The sequence below is a fragment of the Manduca sexta genome, chromosome 19 (assembly GCF_014839805.1).
Source record: "Manduca sexta isolate Smith_Timp_Sample1 chromosome 19, JHU_Msex_v1.0, whole genome shotgun sequence".
NCBI lineage: Eukaryota > Metazoa > Arthropoda > Insecta > Lepidoptera > Sphingidae > Manduca > Manduca sexta.
The window spans coordinates 2,578,968-2,597,017 of record NC_051133.1 but is presented as its reverse complement, the minus strand read 5'-3'; the positions used below and the strand labels follow the sequence as shown (position 1 = coordinate 2,597,017).

Genomic DNA, 18,050 nt, shown 5'->3' with positions numbered 1-18,050 from the left:
CATCATAATCAGTTCAGTGATTTAACTGTCAAAGTGTAACAATGAGAGTAACTTTCGCATTTTTATTAGAAAGGAATAAATAACACACAATTTTTTCGGGTCGTCAGTGGTTAATACATTAAAAATAAAAGAAAACAAACATTGAGCAAAATACCCAGTTACAAGCAACCATAATTAACACTATAACATATAACATAAATACGTCACTAAAATTTTCTAATCTGTCGATATCAATCGCTTCCCGTAACCGAATAGTGTTGACACACACGTTTCCTGGCTTTATCGATATCTTTTTTAGTCTGGCGCCGTGCCAGTCTCTGCTATTAATTGAATCGGTGTAAGTTTTTCTAAAGATTTATTATTAATACACGATATAAATCTAACAAAACTCATTTGAGTTAATAAGGCAGGCGTGTTCCAACGGATAAAGGGTGTTCCCATTTGTAACGTTCCTTTGTGTTATTATAAAAGAAAAAGCGTTCTGTTTTTTGTATACGTTTCGAATGGAGATCGGACGGGCTCGTGCGTTGTTTGCCTCAATTATTTCCTTTATCTGTAATTCGTAAATTGGAAATGTAATAATGTTGCTTTTGAAAGGTTGGCCGTATTTTGATACTCTTTCAGAACATAAAACCATATTAGTCTTAGGTAAAATTGTGATTTAATCATTTAGTACACTACTACTACACTCTTGTTCTTTCCGAATTGTCTGGAGATCAAAGCAAATAAACACACATCACGCCTTTATCTCAAAAGGGGTAGGCAGGGGTGCAAACTGGGCACTCACTACTCATCTGTGTGTCCTGGCTCATGATGTGACAGGAGGCAATCCTATCGCCATATAGAGAACAACTTCCAGACTCCAGGCTAATAAAAATCTAATCTGGGGATATCAGTAGCATTTTTTTTAATTTAAAAATATCTACAAATACCTCCATGATCCGATAAGAGGCGAGCTTATCCCCATACTGGGCACAAATTCCAGATTCCGGGCTGATAAAAACCTAATCTGGGGAACATACCATTTTCTCATTCAAAAAATCATATTATGTTAGTTATTCTAATGTAACTGATCAGAAGAACTTAAAATTTAACCAAAATTTTCCTTCACTGTTATAAAAAATTAGAAAGAATAAATAAATTTTATAAGCACTATTACATCATCATACAGACTTATGCAATAATCTCAAAGGAATGCCACGTGACATACAAATGATCTTCACACCAGAGCAACGAGCGTATGAATGAGTTAGATATTTCATACACATATTTTAATATGATTTGCATATGATATTTAAAGCTGTTTGAAGTTTATAGTGGTCCCTACAGACCGACTCGCACGCGAAGATGACACATTTTCGATTTAAATTAGGATTAGCATGTGAATCAAAATGAATGAAATATCGGGGCTTGGGGAATGGTTATTATAACTGCTAAAAATATACTAGACTACTAAAATATACGAATACAATTTATTTGACAATATAATTGTAGTGGCATTGGCAGAGCAACGTATATTAGTCTTATAAATGTGAAATATTTCGCTTTTTTTAATGAAGTTAAATTCATACTCTAAACAATATTGTTTGAATTTTATATCGTCAATTTATATTATTAATAAATAGTAATTTCTATTCTTTGTAGCAATTATGAATAACGTTTGTGAGAAGTCTGACTCCCGAGATACTGTTAATACTAGTTTGGGACTGCTGGGATTCAAAATAAAATGTACATTTACATAATTGTGGTAAAAAAGATTTATTTATTATGAAACCAATAAAACATACATTACGGGTGGTAAAGCCACGCTATAAAGTTTTGTCATGCATATTGTAATGGCAGACTTCTAGAGATATTATTGCCTTACATAAAAATGTCGTGAAATAGTATCTCATTTAATTAACTGATACCTAAAGATTCCAAGTCCATTTCTCCTACTTAAAGGGTAAAGCATCTATGATTCCTCTAAAATAAGGGTCCATACAAAATGGAGATTACCTACCACCAGATTAACCTATCTGCTTTTTGACCTGCTGCAGAAAATATCTTTAAGCTCTATGAAGAGTTTTTTCACGATAAAATATTTCTAAAACCCTCGCGCTTATAATTATGGAATAATTTAACAAGAATAATGAAATCTCCAAACTCCATTCAGCTATGAATAATGTATAGCAGCTGCTTCGATAAGTACGTTGCAAACTTGATGGAGGCTGCATACACTTACTGTGGTGCATGAATCATGCAATCATGGATTCCACTGATATTGAATGCGTCAAAAATGTGATTAGCATTTACTGCGATAAATGGGATATTGAAATGCCTAAATAATGAGCATATTATGTTTATATTAGCGATGTATGTGGTAATAATGAGATGAGAAATAAGGTTGATGGTAACCAACATATTTCCCCCTAAACAGTAGCAACACCATCCCAAACTGTTAAAATCCTGAGACGTGATATGTTAATCTCCTAATCAATAATTGGTTACATAAATGGTGTAACAATGATGACTCGACCGCTAGCCCAAAATAAGGCTTCGTGACAATTTAAACACTAGTTTTACTACCCTAATTTACAAATAGGACGCATTGCGTGACACTACGCTTGTTTCTATGAGACATTGTTAACTTTCATAATGCCTGATAATTATACTGGTTGAAGTCACCTTGAAAGTGGTAGACATAAAAGTCTCATAATACCGGATAATTATACTACCTGATGACCTTAAAAGCAATTGAAACCAAAGCTGGCATACCGCTGCATAGTGACAATATTTTAATTAATAGCAAAACATACGTTGAGTCAACGTTAGATTGTGTAAACATCTCTTTAAAAGTGGAAGTCATGTGGAAAAAGTGTGCACACGAAAATGTATCTGGTTTGATAGTATAGAACTTAAATGTTGGGTTATACATATCAATGTAGGCAGGTAATATTGATAGGGGTCGTAAGGCACGGTGATCGCAATATAACTGTCCAATCCCCCCCCCCCACCCCCTGCGAAGGCTGGGCAGCATAGGTAAAGCATTTTCTTCGCGAAACAAAAAAGAAAAAGGTTCCACCAGATCCAGCAAAATTTTAAAGTGGCGTAAGGGAAAAAAAATTGGGAACTCCTAGTCTAGAATTGTAAGAGAAATATCAAATCAAATATTACGAAATACAATAATCATCTCTGTATTAAATTACGAGTTATATTTAAAAACATAAACATTTGTAAAAACAAGTTTGTAGCGAATTTCAACAGTTTGCATTTGTGTAGCGATACATCGTTGTCAACACGAAAACTTTTCACTTTTACGTTTTTATTACAATTTAACTGCGGCATGAATGTAAATTGTCATTGTAATTTATTCATTGCTGGTTATTACGTACAAATTCACACAATGGACTATAATTTATTCGTCTGGCTCAAACTTTGGAGTGTCTCGTTCTTCGATCGAAAGTGGTTTCACAATTATTTTTTGACGTTTGATTATTGTCATTTTTTGCATCGGCATTTAAAACAGTTTGCTATTGTTTTTACGTTGGGAAATATATTTTATTCTAAATTTGGATTATTATATTTTTTATAGGTTAAGGGTAGGTTAATAGTTCTTTAGTTAAAGTTTATAAAAGTCGGTTAATTAACTTAAATATAAAGTCATCAGTTCAGGAAAATATATCTCAAATATGCGGTGACGGCAGTAGCGCGATTGTTTTCGATGACAATATTAATGCTAGAATCAATATCAGAGTCCCAGTAGATATCTGGACTTTAATAACAGAACTAGATCTAATCATACAAAGCAAATTAAGGAACTTAATTATGCTGCCATAGCCTGCCTAGTATATTTCTTTCGATTATAGACGACACGTTTAATTTTTTTTTCCTGTGCATCACGCACTTAAATGTAGTCAGTGCAACACTTTACACGTTTTTTTTTTTAAAGTTGCCTTAGCTTTTACCAGCGACCATTGAAACAGTACGCTTGCGTAATGTTAACTAGGTACCTCTAAAAGATGATATTTTAAAAGCAACTCACCGTAAATCTTAGACCACTGCGCAGGCGGCCGCCAATCCGGGTAATGTTTCGGGAACTTCTCTCGGGTCCAGTACGTGTGCAACACCATCCTGTATATGGTCAGTTTGTCCGGGTTGCAAGTGTCCGTGTCCGGGGATAGTGCGGCGACGATCGCCGGCACAAGCAGCGCTAGCATCAGCCGCGCCATTTTATCGATATCGACACTGTCACTGCACTAACATCGTTGGCCTGTGTCACAACATGTCACTTCGCGTACCTGCGGAAGAGATTTTAACGTTAGAAAAATGTTAAATATACACGTGACGCATTCTGACATGTTTTAGGAAGTTGCGTGTTAACGGCAGCACTTATTTTTATAGTTTAGAAGACCGGGTTGTGACCCAGGACCTTTGCTGAGATTTAATATCAGCTAGGTTTGATAAAGTTAAATAAGACCATAATATGGTATTAGGAACATTATTAAGCTAATGTGAATAAACTAGAAAATGTGAAATTTTCATGAGGACATTGTAGAATCTCTAGTTTCTTTACGAAGTTTTGCGCAATTTTTACATTACAATATGAGCGCGCGGTGCTTTATAACATTTACTAGCTTTTGCTCGAGGCTTAGCCAACGTGAAAGTGTTTTCCGGGATAAAACTCCCACTGTATATTTCCTGGGATAGAAAGTAGCCTATAACCTTCCCAGGGTCTTAAAATATCCCCATACCAAATATCATAAAAATCCGTTCAGCAGATTTTGAGAAAATCGATAACATACAGACAGACAGAAAAGGAGACTTTGTTTTATAACATGTATGGATAAAGTCGTATTCCTTACTATAAGACAAGTTCCCATATTTAGCTATATAAAAAAATCTCACCAGCCAACCAAAACATTTTTCTACGAATTTATTCTTCAAAAAATGAATTCCCAAATGTATTTTATTTCCCGTCGTAATTCTGATATTGAGTAAAATATATCACGCCCCTATGCTTTACATACGACCTGTCTGAAAATTCAATTTGGATTTACTTCCATTTCGCCGTAACGAGATTTCTAAATTCCATCAAACTATTTCAATTCTGTTTTAGTGTAAATCTAATCATAGGTTTTTGGAGCTATTGATTAAATTACATGAAAATTTAATCAATAACTCAGGGACTGGGACTTCAGTGCGTTCAACATTAGAGCATTTTGAAATAGAGTTCTAAGTCTAACATTGTAAAATTTACTTGGAATAAAATATATGATTTAAGTATTTTTATCGTATTGAAAAGAAGAGCTGCTAGTGAAACGAAAACAGCATGTAAATGATTATTTCAGCATATAAAGCACATGCTTTTCGAAATTGTAACTACCAAGGATATTCATAGTCTTTAATAACATGCTAGAATTGTATCAAAAATGCCTTAGCTTCAGTTTATTGCCAATATAAGTCAAACAGAAATCTTAATTGAAATATATTATATATAATAAATTGAACTGGCTGGATAATTAACAAAAAATAATAATTTCCTAAACCATTATAATTAATCTAATCCAAAGGCCAATTAAATAGGCCACTTTATAATCAACCTCTAATTAATTAAAAACAAACATTTTAAAAACACAACATAATTAATTTAAAATAGGAATACCTCAACATCAAACCAGACAAAATAAGCTCGTTAGAGGGGTCATCGAACCGTCTATTTCTGTGCCTTTGAGGTGAGATATCGGCTCTCGGAACACATCCATCTATGAAAGGACGTTGTCTAGCTGTTTGTAACGTTGCCAGTGTCAATACAATTTCGGTAGATATGAATGCAGGCTTTCAGTAGAGTTGAGTACAAACTTTTATTGAGAGTATGTCATTTATCAAAGAATACAAATTTTAGTCTGCCGATGTCTATCACATTGGTAAGAATATATAATTTATATTGATCATATCAGGCATGTTATTTAGGTATGGCGGGATTAGTCTATTTTTGCCATCTTACGCCTGATTTGAATAATATATTAGTATATTTTCGAGTGCAGTGCAGTGTGTAGGTGCTTTGAATTGTAGACATTATATAAAAAAAGGAATGTAATGTCATAATATCGTTTTTTTTGTTAATTCTTACTAAGGCTGCAATTCCTGTCCATTCTTAATTTAAAAAAAAAATCAATAAATAAACCAGATACTTAAAACTTCGTAAAACATAATTCACCTGCGCCGGCTCTCACTACAACTCGTTAGCCGGTCGGAGAGAATAAAAACAGTAACGGACTGGCCGGTTTCACATGTTCCACCGAAAAACATCCGGATGTCCGGATAGACCGGGCGAACCGGCAGATAATGTGCGTTGTTTTCGTCATTTCGGTTAATGGATATGAAGATTGGTTTGAGACTTTTTTTGTCGTAAAAATGTGATTTAATGCATGTTTTAGTACGATATTTGGTAAATTTCCTTGATATAGGAAAGTAAGTTAACTATAGATTTTAAGAAAATGTTTTCCATACTAGAACCCAAGATTAATTTAATTATTTTATTTTAACGGTAAACGCCCTAATTTAATTACTTTTTGTCCAATTTCGTATTCATTAATCTCTATAATTTTAATAATATTTTATAAACCTTTAATCTAATATACATAATACTATAAGCCATTTTTCCGTTAGCAAGTTGTCAATGGTCACATTCGAATTTCGAACAGTCTTTATCCGCCATTTTGAAGCCAACGCCGACGATAAGCCGGCTTATCATTTATATTCCATGAATCGCCCACAACGCGGTGTCCATAAACTAGCTTTGCCAAATATTTTGCTAATACATCAAAAAGGGCGGCTCGGATGACGTCAAGCCGTGGGTGCGTCGTTTATTTGGCCACTACAGTATATTACGTTCTCCACCGGGCTGATTGGTTTGACTTTTGAAGAAATTGGTTCGTAGTTTTGTTCCATAAATGTAATGGATAATGATTTCATATGTTTACGCGAATGTTAGACATCGAAATAAGACTGGTTTACGGATTTTATCATGGTTACCCCATATCGAAGAGTGTATCCTTCATGGTGACGTTGCGGACTGAGGTGTTGGTCGACCGAAAATCAAAGTTACAATATGTACCGTACACCTAAATTGAACAAGTATAAATTTTTTATATAAATAAAAAAAATACGGGGATAATATCCAAAAACTGATTTGAATTTAATATTGAACATTTAAAACATAACAAATAATTATGTTTTTATAACTGCTAAGTTCTATTATTAAGACAAACGATTCTTAGTTACTGACACTTCTCAAACTGACTCTACTTCAGAAAGAGAAGCGTTACAACCAACTCTTTTGGTATTTTTATACGGCCAAAGTGACCCACTGCACCTGATAGTAAGCGGAGTGGGATCTAGTTACTGTCATACCGACCTGTTGGAACCGAATATACACAGGTTGATTCCGAAACGGGGCATACTTACGTGGGCTACTGTGGTGGGTTTTAACACCTTGTATACTGTGGTCAAAAAGCGACGATAGCCTAGTTGGGTATGGAACGGTCTGCCGAGACGAATGTCCGCAGGTTCAAATCCCTAGGGCACACACCTCTGACTTTTCTAAAAAAAATCATGTGTGTATTCTTTGTGAATTTATCGTTCGCTTTAACGGTGAAGGAAAACATCGTGAGGAAACCTGCACATCTGAGAAGTTCTCTATAGGAATTTCGAAGGTGTGTGAAGTCTACCAATCCGCACTAGGCCAGCGTGGTGGACTAAGGCCTAATCCCTCTCAGTAGTAGAGGAGGCCCGTGCCCAGCAGTATATAATACAGGGCTGATATTATTATACTGTGGTCATTATGCGGACGAATATAAAATACATCCTACCGCCATGTTTGTTTGACCCGCTTAAAAACAACATATCAAGACATTATTCCTCAATAGTTATAACCCAAACATTTCTGATAACATAATAACGGAAAATATGGGAGAAACTGCCACATAACATTTCCCAATAAACTTTATATCTACACGAATTCAGCTGAAGTTTCCGCTGAAATCTGAAAGTATGAAAGAGCGAAATAATCAGCCATTCAGTACATATCTCGGGAGCGAAACGAGCGAGCGTGACTCGCTTGAGCGAAACTTCGACTTGTCCTCGACTATATCCATTTTGAGTTTAAAGATTGATTATTAAGCGAAAGTTACCAATTCTTTTAGTAATTTGTCAAGAATTTTAAATTCTTTGGATAAATTGATAATGTTATTAATATTTATAGACGTTTTTCTACGCTCTCAGTTTTTTTTATCGAGTTGTTGTTTTTTCACTTTTTATTTTTAGAATTATTTCAGGTAACGAAAAAAAAGTGGCGATAGCCTAGTTGGTTGTGGAACGGTCTGCCGAGACGAATGTCCGCAGGTTCAAAACCCAAGGGCACACACCTCTGAATTTTCAAAAAAAAATTATGTTTGTATTCTTCGTGAATTATCGCTTGCTTTAACGGTGAAGGAAAACATCGTGAGGAAACCTGCATACCTGAGAAGTTCTCTACAGGAATTTCGAGGGTGTGTGAAGTCTACCAATCCGCACTAGGCCAGCGTGGTGGACTAAGGCCTAATCCCTCTCAGTAGTAGAGGAGGCCCGTGCTCAGCAGTGGGCAAGTATATAATACAGGGCTGATATTATTATTATTATTAACGAACACACATCACGCTTTTTTATCGAGCATGGAAAGTAACTCCACTGCATCAGATGTTAAGTGGAGTGGAGTCCAATAAAATGTCGACTGATGAGAGATTATCCCTCGATAGTCCACACAATAGGGGACCGGCCTATGCTTGATTTTGTACATTATTCTATATGTAATGGTTAATAATACGAAAAAGAAGCACTCCTGCGAAAACTGCATAAAAATTGGTCAAAAAATGAGCGAGTTATTCATATTTAAAATATTGTAACATGCAGAAGTGGGCGCGATGTGGGGATATTGCTTCATCTCTTTCTTTCGCACGCGTCGTAATTCCCGATGACGTCACATGTAGGTTTTTCGTCTCTTTTCTGTTTCTTGCTAAATACCCCTACCAACGAAATTCCAAAACTTATAACTTGTTGATTTTTTACCGGATTTTAATAATTCCTTCTGTGTTATAATTTGTATTATATAAATATTTGATAATAGTAAAGAACAAAAATGAATCCGGTACCCTATTATACCGGCCTGTTGGATCTGTTGGGTATACACAGGCTGATCCCGAAACGCGACACACTTACATAGGCTACTATGGCGGGTTTTAAAACCTTGTGTACGATGGTCGCTATCCGGGCGGATATAAAATATATACTTACTACCACCAGATTCATTTCGATACGGGTAGGAAGAGGAGCGACCAGGGCACTCACTTTTCATCAAGTGTGATCCGTCCCGTGATGTGATAGGGGGTGAGCCTATCACCATATTAAGCACGAATTCCAGACTCCGAATTGATACTGAACTGAAAAACCCAATATCACTTTGTCCGATTGGGAATTCGAACCCAGGAGCTCAGAACAGTGTCTTATTGCGCACGCAATACGACGCCACCGAGGCCGAAATATGTCATACACAATTCTTAATTGTACCTAAAATACCTCAAAATCAACCCAATCAAATGTTCTAGTAACAAACTACCAATCATTGTCATCAATAACAGATTTACCGTTACCCATAAAAATAGATTTCAAATTATACAAAAACCTTTCAAACTATTTAATTTACATTGTATAATAGTCACTTCGACATAATGCTTTTAAATTAGTTATTCCGACTAGACATTTATTCAATGACCCAAAAGGTATTTATACGCAAAACAAACACTTCCGCGAATTTAATGTAGGATTGGTCGCTTTATTAGTCCTGTGGGACAGAGGGAGACAACGGGATGTCTTACTTTTGTTGTGTTGACGAAAAGAGTTCGAATTCCGTATTTGATACTTGATCTTTATGTAATAAGTTTAGATTATGTGGGACTTAGGAAGTTTTTAGGAATCTTCTGGAACTCTTGATCAAGATTGGAAACTATGAATTCAATTCTTGAAGGTACTTGATATTGTACATCTCATCTATCTCTTATCACAGATTACCGTCTCACCGGACTATGAGAGTGAAGGAACAGCGAGTGGCCGTGTGTACTGCGCCTGCACTTGTGCACTATAATATCTCCTGCGTACCTGGCCGATATCCGTTGAGATAGGCCGTCGTGACCGAAATTCGGCTAGGAAGGATTCATTAATTATTGCACATTTATGTACAAGACTTATTGTAGATAGACATAAAGGTGACTTTTCCTCCCGTTAAATACATAGCTGTATTTTAATCCCAGAGTATTGCTCGAGCGGTTTTCAAATCTAGTTTTTAAAACAACAAAAAGGTGTTGAATTACCTTATAACAAGTAAAACTAAAAAAAACTCAACTCATTCCCCCTCAGTACCTAACAAAACATCAAAAACCGCGAAACAGTTTGCAAATATAAGACCATAAAACAATAATGTAATCGAATTATCGCTCCGTAGAGAGAGTTGAAAAACAAAGGGGGAGCAAGTTGGAGTTGTTTGCAGGGGGAACCACTCAGGATGGATCGGTGATTGTTGTGCTCGTATTCTTCACAGGTAGGTTGTTATGTTGGATATTGAACAAGTTTTTGCTATAGAGTTATGATTTCCTAATAGCTTAATGCGGGAAATAAGAATAATGGAGTGTTTATTAGAAATTCTAAGTCTAAATTTTGAATGTAATACAAGTTTAAGTGAAAAGTGGTTTAAATTCGATTTTTAAAAGCTGCACAGATTAAAAAAATGTTTTTAATAATAATTCAAAAGGGCTTGAAGTTTCAATTTTAAAATAAAACAACATGGGATTTTAAGCGTCCAGTAGCACGTATTATTTTATCGATTACGCATTCGATTGCAACGTTATTCGTTCTGAGCTTGCAATCAAGTTATTTGTGTTATAAAATAACTAAAGCGCTCCAATAAAATTCTTGTTAAATTTTATTATCTTTCCACATAACAGCAAATGGAACTTTTATCTCTGGTTCATAAAACGACAACCCAATTTGTAAAATATATATTTTTTTTAACAACATGCTCTAAACGATTACTGTAATTTTAATAAATATGATTTTTAAAATCCATTATTTGTATGCCTTTACCTTATGCATAAAAAGCGGTTTACCCAATATTCAGTCAACTTAATCGATTAAAACGTCAACAAACAATAAAATTTTAATGACACAGTCCGCCATATTTAAATAAAAAACCATAGACACGCGTCACTTTTTTTCATTCGTAGGAAACGACGCTTTCAGCCAAGTGATCCCTCGATATGTGGAACAGAAATAGATTTGAAATAGGTCATCGAACGGTGACAACCGCACGGTACCCGCCACAGATATATTTATCATTCAACATTGTCCAATAAACATAGTCGAAATGGAACGTTGGTGGCATAATTGGCGCGTTTGAACTAATAATTAATTCTTTAGGGAATAGATTCTATGTCAAATGGTTTTTAGTGTTTGAGATTTTATGGAATATATTTTTGGATGTGTTTAGAACAAGAGAGTTTTGTGGCTAATTTGTGTGTATGTATTTGTGTGTGTATGTGACGAGGCTCACCCCTATCACATCATGGAACGGAATACACCGGGCGAATACTGGATGCACTAGTTGCGCCTCTGCCTACCCCTTCAGAGTTGATAGTCGTAAATATGTGTACTACAAGGCATACGTCTTGTAGTATGGGTTGTGTTAACATATTGTATAATAACTTTAAAGCCCTATTTGGTATAGTAATTGGAAGTATATAGTATATATAGTAGTAGTAAGAAAATTACACTAATTTAAAATACTGTATCATACTCTTTTCAAGTAATAAAATCTGTCTATTTAAGGCATTTTACAATAACAATGGACCTTACCCCTATTTAAATAGATGCGCTTATTTTGTACACTTCTGATCAAATATAATCTAACAAAACGTTACTTTGTTTTTAATCTTTTTATCGATCAATCGTTCTTATTTCAAAACGTGTGACATAGCGGATATTACGAAGCGAGTCACGTGACCGTCTGCATTTCTAGCAAATGGTGCAATTTATATATAAGCACGAGCAAACCATAGGAGTTGCTCGTGATCTGGGTCAGAACCTCGCCGTGTATTAAAGTGTTGCATTTTGTATGGTCTCCGTGGTAATATTTTTATACCATTAAAATATCCACACTGCATTAACGGTAAGCGGAGTGAGGTCAGTATATGTCGAGAGACGGGAGATGTTTATCTCTCGCCAGTCGACACAATTATGCCGGCCTGTTTGAAACTAGATATGCTCAGGTTGATCCCGGAACGCGACACAAATACCTGGGACTAATATGGCGGTTTTTACAGCTTGCGTATGGTGGTCGATATCTGGGCAAATACAAATGTCCTATATTATATTAATAGCAAAATAATAACTATTAGGCAGATATATAGCATCCCTACCCAACTAGATTACAAAAAATATCTAGTTGGGTAGGGATGCTCAGCGATAATTTAAATAACTTAAATCTGCCATTTCAAGAATACTGGGAATAATTTCAAAAGAAGCTTAATAAAGCCAGTAATCTTTGGCCATAATTAAGGCATAAAAAAAACAAAAGGCAATTTTTATTGTACTGATTGGACGAAACAACGTAAACAAAATGTAAACGCGTCGATGGCTGCATTGATAGTTCATTTTGATAAATCACTCAATATTTTGTCACGTTCCACAACGGTCTACATGAATGAACGAGTGAAAAATGAACGACGTGTAATTAATGATGACCGATGAGTGAACGGAGTAATTTTGAAAGGCTTTGAAACGTATCTGTAATGAATTTTATTTATTATTTTAATGACTTTCCGCGAGCATAACAAAAATCGATTTGGGGTGTCATATCAGATTTATAAATGGTTGTTTTTAGTATATAGTAATAGGTAATAATTGTGAGCATAAGGCATGCATTATGCATACCTACGTGAGTTTAGATGGTATAGGCCATCTAGACTATAATGCAAAATTGGCCAAAGTTCTTTGACGCTATTTTGATCTTTTTAAGGATGAAACTGCGACGACGAAAAGGAAAGATTTTCAGTCATTCAGATGTGGCGCCTAACCGGTCGTAGCTCTTCCAAAAAGGGACGCATTCATCAATTATAATGTAGAAGTGGTCTAAATCCTTTGACGCTATTTTGATATTTTTACAGATGAAACTAGACGACGATAAGAAAATATTTTCAGTCATTCAGATGTTGCGCCTGATCGGCTGTAGCCCTTCCATAAAGGGACACATTCATCAGTTCCTCTAGAATGGCGATCATCTCTACGTCGCTACAGTGGAGACTCCGATGTGATGGTGACCAGATTGCTCAGTGTGCTAATCGTGCCATAAGAAAATGCTCTGATAAGTTTTTACTTAGGTGGTGAATAAAATTGAGAGACTGACGAGAGATGCTTACCCTCGCCAGTCGACTTAATTATGCCGGCCTATTTGAATCCTGATAGGCTGATCCCAAAACGCGATTCACGTGGGCTATGTTGGATTTGATGGTTTGGTGGGACGATTTCTGGTGATAGGATATATTTTATATCCGCCCAGATAGCAACCACCGCACATAAGGTATTAAAACCCGCCATAGTGATTCACGTAATTGTGTCGCATTCCAGGATCAGCCTGTATATCCGGCTCCAACATGCCGGCATAGTTTTATCGACTGCCGAGGGTTAATCATCTCTCGTCAGTCGACATTCTAATGGACACCACTCCACTTACAATCAGATGCAGTGGAGTCACTTTTCCGTGCACTTTTGAAAAACTTTACCAACTGAAGTGGGGTCAGTGCAATAGTTTATCAAGCATATTGCAGATTTCCTTAGTTTCTTCTACCAACGTCATAACAACGATCCTCTGTAGAGAAAGATATTTCTAAAATCAAAATTGTGGAGTACAAGGTCCAATATGTACCCCTGCTAAAATATACAGCGCACTCGAAATAGAATGTCGTCTAACCACAGACTGTCCGTCTGTCGATAATCGTAGAATCATGACCTACTTTACTAAATGACCTGGCTGACCCTGGAATGCAACGGTATGGAGGGATTTCACTTGCATTATGTTAACTTTCTATTATTTAGTTGGGTAATTATTGATCATGAACTATAGAATCACCAAGTTCATACTTGCACAATTGAAGATCATGATTTGGCCCTCCACAATATGCTACCAACGAGTTCTAAGTTATTTTGGTCACATCGCCCGCAGACCAGATAATTACGACCAAGCCGGTTGTAAGAAAAGTAGACGGTAGAATACCACGTGGACAATTACCTACCCGTTGGTCTGTTCAAATAATAACTGTAACAGCACTTCGTATTACCACTGCCTTGGGGAAAGCTGAAGACAGGAGGGCATGGAAACAGCTCGTCATTAACTCCGCCAAGCCATTCCGAGACGGGTAGGACCTTCAGTGATGAAGAATATGATTTGCAAGAAAAAGAAGAGGGAGATCAGGTACTCTTAAAAAAAATATCAGCAATTTCCTGGTTGTATATTACGATTGTAATATTCAAGCCCCAGTGACATCTAAATTGTAAAAATCTAAAACAACTCGAAAAAGTGTTGAAAAATTTAAAGCGACGAAATAAAATCTCTGACCTTGCTCAAACAAAAGTTATGACACACTAACACAAAAATATTTTCAGCATTTTCAGCGGCTATTTCAGGAATTGCGAGAGCGAAATGTTAATGTTATTGTTACGGTGTAGACGCGGTCTTGTTTGTTTTTAGTTTTATCTTATCTTCAAATGTTTTTTGTCTTGGATTTATTGTAAGACTAGTTGACCCGATAGACGTTGTCCTGTCTTAGCTATGAATTTGCAGCGCACATTCTGTCAATCGCTGACAGTTATTTCAAACAATTGACGGTTATATAAAATTAATATTCTCGTTAAGTTTTCTTAAATTTTCTAATTTTCTGCGCATTTTTTTGATTTTTTTCTTTCATAAGAACATTCTCCTGACAATAACAAACACAACAAAAAAAATTGTGAAATAGTCCAGCCGTTCACGCGTGATGGCGTGACCAAGGGAAATAGGGATTCATTTTTATATATATAGAAATGCAATATGCTATGAATTATGGCGGGTTTACACTGTTAAGTCTCTACCACAGCTCTATTGGGTATATGAGAGGTATTATCATATTTGTTAAGTTTAGCGTATAAATTGTTAGAAGTTCAATGATTGATACCTGTGAAGATGGAAGTTATAAAGTAAGAAACTTTCAAGTCTCGATTACGGTTTGTGTTGATAGCCTTTTACAATATTTGCTTTCGCTCAAGACTTTGCTTTTTTGAAAATCCCAGAATAAAAGAACAATTGAGGACTTTTCCGGTCTTAAAAGATGATAATGTTATCCATAGCATAATATTACATGCTGGATTGCATCAAAATCTATTCAACGGTTTACGTTTACGTTTGACAAAAATACAAACATCTCTTAATTCGCCGGTTAATTAATACAAAACATTTGTTAGGAGTTTAAATTCTATGCTATTAAAAATAGGCTCCATTATCAAATAACACTATACTACTAAAAAAGCATATGAACGTTACTTTATTGAAAATCGAGTTGCAAATGAAAACATCATCCGGATTTCCGAGAACACGCGGTTTTAACTGATATTGCCTCTACTAATAATTTGTAGTACAAATTTACTAACGCAATACTCAAATAGTAGCATTTATAACTGAACTTAAAATGAGCAATGGATTATTACTGTTTTATTACTAACGATTTCTTTATGATTCTCAGCGAAGTGACTCCACTGCACCTGATGGTAAGTGGAGTGGGGTTTGATAGAATTTAGACTGACGAGAGATGATTACCCCTCGGCAGTCGACACAATTATACCGGCCTGTTGGAACCGGATATACACATGCTGACCCCGAAACGCGACACACTTACGTGGATCGCTATGGCGAGTTTTAACACCTTGTGTACAGTATTCTTTATCCGAGCGGATATAAAATATATCCTACCACCAGTGAATTATTGAGTTGAGATTTAACATCTATTGGTTCAGTTTGATGAAGATACTCACACACACACAGAGAGAGACATACATCATCACACAACCAGGACACTCACCCCACAAATTCCAGACTCCGGGTTGATACCGAGCAGAAAAACCCAAATATCACTTTACCCGACCCAGGATTCGAACCCAGGAACTCACAGCGCTCTCGTACCGCGCATGCCGTACAACTAAGCCACCGAGGATACTCTACGAGTCTACTCGATCTTATACTCAAAATTCAGAAAATTTTAACAGTTGTGGCGCTTAGCACTCAACGAACTTCCCGCACTTGCATTAAAATGCGACATTTAAAATATATCTTCTAAAATACTCCAGAATTTCGTGAGTGTAGAAATAAATTTACGATTTGGCATTGTGTCCAATTGACACGTCATACTATTATATCTAGGCATTATTTTAGTCATTTGTACGCCTTATTACTAATAATTTTGGGACCGGGCAATTAGGAAGTTATAAAATATAAGTAGAATAAATTTTAAGGACCTTGAGTGAAATTCTAATATTATTTGGTTGAATAAATGAGCTCTAAAGATAGCTACCCATTTTAATAGTCAACATAATCCCACTTTTTTCGGACAAACATTATTTGATTTAGTCTAATGGATGTTGCTTTAAAAAATAATTCAACAAGATGAATGGTTATCGATGCTTTGGAATAGTATTCAAATGAGGTATTAAGTTAGTGGAACTACCGCTGATTTCTATAGTCGATCTCGACCGTGTTTCGATCCATAGTATAAATGAACTAATCAGAATCAAGTGTGTTTGATATGAAAATGACTTATTTTGATTTAATTGTTCCCAAAATCCAATCGAATATTAAGATCGTTTATTCAAATCATCATATAACTTAGTAAATAGCTTGCATTCGGACATCGTTAATATTATATCAATACTGCTGTGCTAAGACCAAAAGCGGTATCTCAAAAAAAAACTTGATTTTGAGAGCTTAAAGAAATGCCCATCCAGTGAACTCACCTAAATAAAGGTACCTTGTTTAGAACTTGTTTAAAAAACCTTTTAAGAGTTTTCTCTGTCTCAATTTTACTTAAAAAACTATAAAACTATTATTAAAATACTTCAATTATCTCGAAATAAGGTTTCCCTGACAAACCGATTTTACGCTTAGCACGTCAGAATACGACTCTACGAAATGATAGCTTTTACTCGTGTTTCCGCTAGCGTAATCTTCACAGGAATAAACCCTATCATTCATGGATAATGTGGCTTTTAACAGTAAAATTATTTTCTTTCTAGAAAATAACAGCATTAGAACATATCCACATAAAACAACATACATGACTCTTTTATTCGAAGGGGTAGACAGACGTGTACTTCGAGAGCAACAGTTTTTCACCGTGTGTATTCCATCCCATGATGTAAGTGGGAATTTTTAAAATTCTACTATTGGGTACTGTGAACAAAATATTATATCTTTGTTCGACCCGAGTCGAACCTGGGTCCTTAGAGAAATGTGGTATCGCGGACGCAACACCTTCAAGGTAGTCCTATAAAACAGGCACTTCCTGCCAGTCCGAGCTGTCTTCTTTGTTTACTTTGTAGTCTTTCATTTATTTTATATCCTATATGAATTGTCTTTAGTTTATATAAGCAACTTTATTTAAGTGATAATTAAATATTCTCATGAACCTTGACTTATCGCTCACTATGTTCGCCTACGTTATAAATAAAGTATTTTTTTAAACAATATCTCAACTACATTTGTTGCATTACCAACGATTACTTTCTCCCTTAGGAAAATATTTATGTATATAAGCTCTGAAACACTCATGTGGGTTTTAGGTCGCAGAATTTCACCTCTAGCGCAATTTGTACTTGTCTCCTGGTGATAAATTGCCATTATACACTTGGAAACAACAGGAATAAGCAATAAATCAACGATTTTTAGAATATGGAATGATGCT

At 35.6% G+C, this 18,050-nt stretch overlaps 1 protein-coding gene across 3 annotated transcripts in view; it reads right to left on the bottom strand.

Annotated features, from left to right (window-relative positions):
• Positions 1-18,050, bottom strand: part of LOC115441082 (spondin-2) — an 81,813-nt gene that overhangs the window by 42,395 nt on the left and 21,368 nt on the right. For 2 of the 3 annotated variants that reach the window (XM_037440423.1, XM_037440424.1), the window contains exon 2: positions 4,025-4,280. In XM_037440423.1, the coding sequence (XP_037296320.1) occupies positions 4,025-4,211 (187 nt within the window). In that variant the 5' untranslated portion in view covers positions 4,212-4,280. Of the gene's footprint in view, positions 1-4,024; positions 4,281-18,050 lie in introns of those variants that run through there. The other variant, XM_037440425.1, reaches the window with a different exon arrangement.